Source organism: Melanotaenia boesemani, chromosome 17 (genome assembly GCF_017639745.1).
Source record: "Melanotaenia boesemani isolate fMelBoe1 chromosome 17, fMelBoe1.pri, whole genome shotgun sequence".
Taxonomy (NCBI): domain Eukaryota; kingdom Metazoa; phylum Chordata; class Actinopteri; order Atheriniformes; family Melanotaeniidae; genus Melanotaenia; species Melanotaenia boesemani.
The window spans coordinates 17,459,288-17,464,316 of NC_055698.1; the positions used below are offsets into that span (position 1 = coordinate 17,459,288).

At 38.4% G+C, this 5,029-nt stretch overlaps 1 protein-coding gene across 1 annotated transcript; it reads left to right on the plus strand.

Annotated features, from left to right (window-relative positions):
* Positions 1–616: 616 nt before the first annotated feature.
* Positions 617–4,783, plus strand: fam8a1a (family with sequence similarity 8 member A1a). The gene is made up of 5 exons (XM_041967419.1): positions 617–1,113; positions 1,369–1,489; positions 1,814–1,937; positions 3,352–3,491; positions 3,605–4,783. Exons 1-5 carry the CDS (start codon positions 741–743, stop codon positions 3,747–3,749), a joined length of 903 nt encoding a protein of 300 aa, XP_041823353.1. The 5' UTR covers positions 617–740; the 3' UTR covers positions 3,750–4,783.
* The last annotated feature ends 246 nt before the right edge of the window (positions 4,784–5,029 follow it).

Sequence of the window (5,029 nt, forward strand, 5' to 3'; positions counted from 1 at the left end):
GAAACACTCTGCAATATATCAGAAGCTTCATCCTAGTAAAATCTTTGACAATTGTAATTACAACATTTCTATAATACTCAATTATACCCAGTTATTGGCTATTTTCAGGGGACTATGGAGTTAAAAAAAACGGATGTAAAAAAATGTAGAAAAAAAAGTTTAAAATGGCTTAATTCAAGTTCAATACAAGCTCTGTGCATGTATTTTTAAACAAAACAAGTGAGTTGTGTACATGAACCCCTTTACATCTTTTTTTTTATTTAATTTTATTTCTCTTTTGATTGTTTTTTTACCCTACAAATATAGACTTAATCCCCACAAGCTTCTAAGTGTTTTGTGCCTGATAACAGGTGTCATTTGAAATTAAAGAGAAGGAAGGGGCGGTGGTACACAGCGCCTTTAAATGGGCCGTACCACTTATGACAGTATAGGGGGATTTCAGAATAATTTAAACAACATTATTTTATATTTTTTCCTATTAGCACTCCTGAAGAAATCGGGATGTTTTTCAGTACAAGATACTATTAAATTTGAATTGTGTTTTTTTCTTATACAATTGATAAACAAACATGAAAAGTAATTTCTAACATTAAAATACCTGTTTTTTTTCATTGAGGTAACTAGCGCCCAACCAGCAAACGGCTACTAAACCGATGGAAGGAAAGACTATCTAGCGATCTTAAACGCTTTCCCTGTGATGTTAGATAAGCTAGTAAAGTTAGTCAGATATATTTGAGACTATGACGGTTGACAAAAGCAGCGATGTACCTGAAGCTGACTCGAAACAGCCTCAAATCACTGCAACAACGGAGTACTGCGCTAAGTTGCAGCAGTGGATGTGGCAGTATTACTGGGGGTATGCCAACTGGCAGAGCTGGTTGTCTCTGTCAGCCTTCCCGTTTCCACTGCCGTGCACGAGCACTCAAACACCGGGTGAACCTGCCTCGACCACAGGCAGTGGGCAGCAACTTTTTGACGTGCGGAACTGGTACAGCTATCCGTATCCTCTCAGTACACCTGCTTCCTCTTCTTCTCCTCCGGGTGGTGAGCAGAGATCCACCGCAACGGATGCCCGACCAGCCCAGCAGCAGAACGGGAATCCAGCTCAGGCAGGTAGGGTTGTTCGGCAAAGTGGTGGCCTAGTTCATCTAAAACATCTTTCCGTCTTGAGAAATGTGCGTGGTTCTTAAAGACTAAGCTAGGTCATGAGTCAAGCAGGCTTAAGTAAATAAACAAGCTTAAATACTTATATCCGCAGTTTGTCCGTTCATTTTTGGTGAGTCTCAGAAGATATGCAGTTGGTAATGACTAACAAAACTTACTTAAATTTAAGTTAGCATACATACACATGTCTAACTCTTTTTACAGGACGTGAATATACAATCCCCTCTCCTCTCCAGAGGTTCCTGGCAGAGACCGTGGACTTCTTCATCCTGTTTTGTGTGAAGGCCACCATTGTGTTGTGGATCATGCATTTGAGTGGTATGAAGTGAGTGAAGCCATCAGTGTTGCATTTTCCTCTAAAACAAGCACAAACTTAAAAAAAAAAAAAAAAATCCTGTAGGTTTTCGATGTGTCCCTGCTACAAAACTACCTGACTCAAATCAGTGAGTAATTGTGCAAAACTTTATTGGCTGTTGGATCCATTTCATTTGAGTCAGGTGTGTTGAAGTAGGAAACTTTGAAAACCTGCAGGACAGCGGTCCTCGAGGACCCACTTTGGACACCCCTGATTTACATCATTACTTAATACCAAGTTATGCCTTCATTCTCCAAGACCATACTCACACTGATGAAGTGTCTCATTTTTAAGGGACATTGCCAAGTTTATCACCCACTTCATTGTCGAGGAGATAGATGAGAACACATCTATCGAGGATCTGCAGAAGATGATGGCTGTCGCTCTGGTTTATAGAGTACTAGTGTGCGTCTATGAGGTGGGTCATGTTTCATACTGCCACAATAATGGCTGTGCTAAGTGGTATACATGTGTTATATGCTATGATGGCTAAGACATAAGACATGACTGAACTGAGTCGCTCACAAGTAAAGAAAAAGAACATTCACCTCATTTTTTTTTTTTTTTAATCATCTAAGGTTCTTAATCTTTAAAAGAGAAAAAAAGACATAAAAAACAGAATTCAGAGAAATCTCCTTATGAAGGGGACAAGCTGAAAACCTCCAGTGACTGGTAGTGATGTTTGGGCCCTCAGGTAGATAAGTGGAAGTCGCTGTGGGTTCAGAAACACAGTTAATTGCTGCATTCACACATGCAACTTGCAGGATCAAAGAAAAAAAGATCCTAAAACATTGGCAACATCTCTTAGCACAAGCATATTTGAAGGAAACTGTCCCATGGCCTAAAAAAATTACATATTAAAATAATTTTTGAAAGTGACAGATGCTGAGGGCAGCCTCTGTGATGGTGCTATTTAGTAAAACTAACATGGAATGCTTGCACTCTCATTAACGTAAGATTATGTAAATGGGTTTTATAGGTGTGTGCTACCACCCTGTTACAAAACTACATAACTGGTCTCCACAGTTCTCAAATGCTTGCAGTGTTGTCCAAAACGAGGTGATGCAATGCTGTGGTAAACATGCCTCTGTCTGCCATCAAATTCAGAATGAGATTGTGCACTGAAATACAAGCAAATATTATCAATTGATAAGTTATCTTTAAAAAATTTTTTCTATTAAAATGAAATGTTTTGCAAATTCCTGTATTCTGTTTTTATCTAATTTTACTGTGCACCCTAACTTATTTGGAAATGGGACTGCAGAGGTTTTTAAGCTGACAACAAAAGCACAATCCAACAATGTCTTACCTCACAGTTTCTTATTGATAATTAAACACAAACTTATTGAATAAATGCAGAATAAATGTTTTAAATATCTAGAATATTCCCAGCGTGTTGAGCCACTTTCAGAAGAAGCTGCTTCCCAACGTCAGGCACTTGTTTAATGAAGGGAGCCATGGGGAGCCTTTACAACACCATATTGTTTCCCATAGAGGACGGTGATGCAACGTTGCATTCATATTTGCCTGAGGTGAAGTCATATATCGCATCTGTTGTTGGATGTCTGTGTCAGTGGCTTTGCGTTCCCAGGTGGGAATGATTGCTGGGACATTCAGGCACCTCAGCCTCAGACTTACACCATCTGGCTGCTTTCTGGGCTTTTTGTATGTGTGTGTGTTTGTGTGTCAACCTGAAAATTAATTTCTGGTCTTTCTTTTTTTTCCTTTTGTGTTCTTTAGTGAGTGTGATGTTATCAATAACCTGTAACTCTTCTGTATCAAAAACAAAAGTACGGTGATGAACAGAAGGTCTGTTGCTCTTGTCTAATCAGACCATCTGTATTTGGGGAGCTGGTGGTGCCACTCCAGGGAAGTTCCTGCTCGGTCTGCGGGTGGTGACATGTGACACGTCCACTCTGGTTCGACCCAACCGTGTACTTGTGGTCCCAGCATCTCATGTCTCCCTCTCTGCGTGAGTGAAGTTTCTGTTTCGTGTTATGTTGAGTTACTTTTTTATTGTTTGTAGTGCCTGTAGGAGCATCTGTCAGAGCTCTTATTGTCTTGTTTTTTTCTTAATATTCACAGCTCCACGGTGCGGGCGTTGAACAAGAATTTCTCCATTGCTTTCCTCTTTCCCGTCTTCATCACACTCCTGTTTTTTCAGCACAACAGGACTGTATACGACATTGTGGCAGGCACCATAGTTGTCCAGCGCAGAGGGGCCAGATAGCCTGTTCTCCAGCGACTGATAATCCTACTTTTGGTTGGTTAATGTCAGAGAACAACACATCCGTGTCCAATAAGCATCCAGACAATTGAAACTTGAATCAGATTTACTTGCACTAAAATGAGTGATGCAGTGGCTCCTGACTTCGCTGGATTGAAGTTAAACTGCACTTTAAAAATAACATGTGTTTAGATATAGGAATAGTTTGGGGAAAATCAAAAACATTACATCTTTTTATTGTAGGGCATTCGGTTTTGATTACTGATCTAACTGATGCAGATGTTTGGACACATGTTGAAGTATTGTGAGTTCTGACCATTTATAAATTATATGAATCTCAAAAAGGGTGCTGTCATGAAACATTTAGAGACTTCAATTCACAAGATGGGAATTTTGATATGTGTGAAATGTCACAATAAATGAGTTATTTATTGTGAATGTGAAAGTGTCTGTTGGTAGGGTTTACTGTTAACTTTGGCGACCCCTAGTGGCCGAAGCAGAGAAGCTCTGAAGAGACCCACTATGCATTATTTTCTTCTTTTTGTTGAGGAAGTATTGGCTGGTCAGATGTTTGGTCCGCTAATGTTGTTACATTGTGATTGTTCTTATGCTATCACAGTGAAGTAAACAAGATCAGATTTATTTATTTCCATTAACTGTGCCTATGAATGCTTTAAAGTATTGTTTTGAATGGTGAAATGTGACAGTAGACCTTGTTAGGTTTAAATATAAGAAATATATCCATTTTATGCTTATGTTTAGTCATTTTTGTGACTCAGGGCAACTCATAGCCTCACAGATATTTGTCTCAATTAATTACAAAGATAAAATGCACAATGTGAGACTTGTATTAAATATTATTCATGATTTATTCAAATCACAGTTTAAGTGTTATCAATATCATTTTTATCTGTTAATTATTTGTGTTTTTATCTCATCAATATCCTATTCCTCAGCTCTACCTGCCTCCATAATTACACTGAAATAAAACCGGTGGCATAAATCAAAGATCCAGAGGATAGGAATTATGAAAAGAATTACTCATTGTTCAACAAGTATCAGTATGGCTGTTTGACCATACATGAATTTGTACTATTTTTTCCATGCTGTCATTTTTTAATACAACTATTTGCAGAGGAAAGGTGTTTAATTGTAAAATAGCATATAAAGAAGCATCAGCTGTTACTAAAGATCATGCACAATTTCAAGCTTTTTGGAACGATCATAACGTTAAAAACAAACCTTCACTGACTGTGAGACAAAGCTGTGGTAGTTTCTTTATT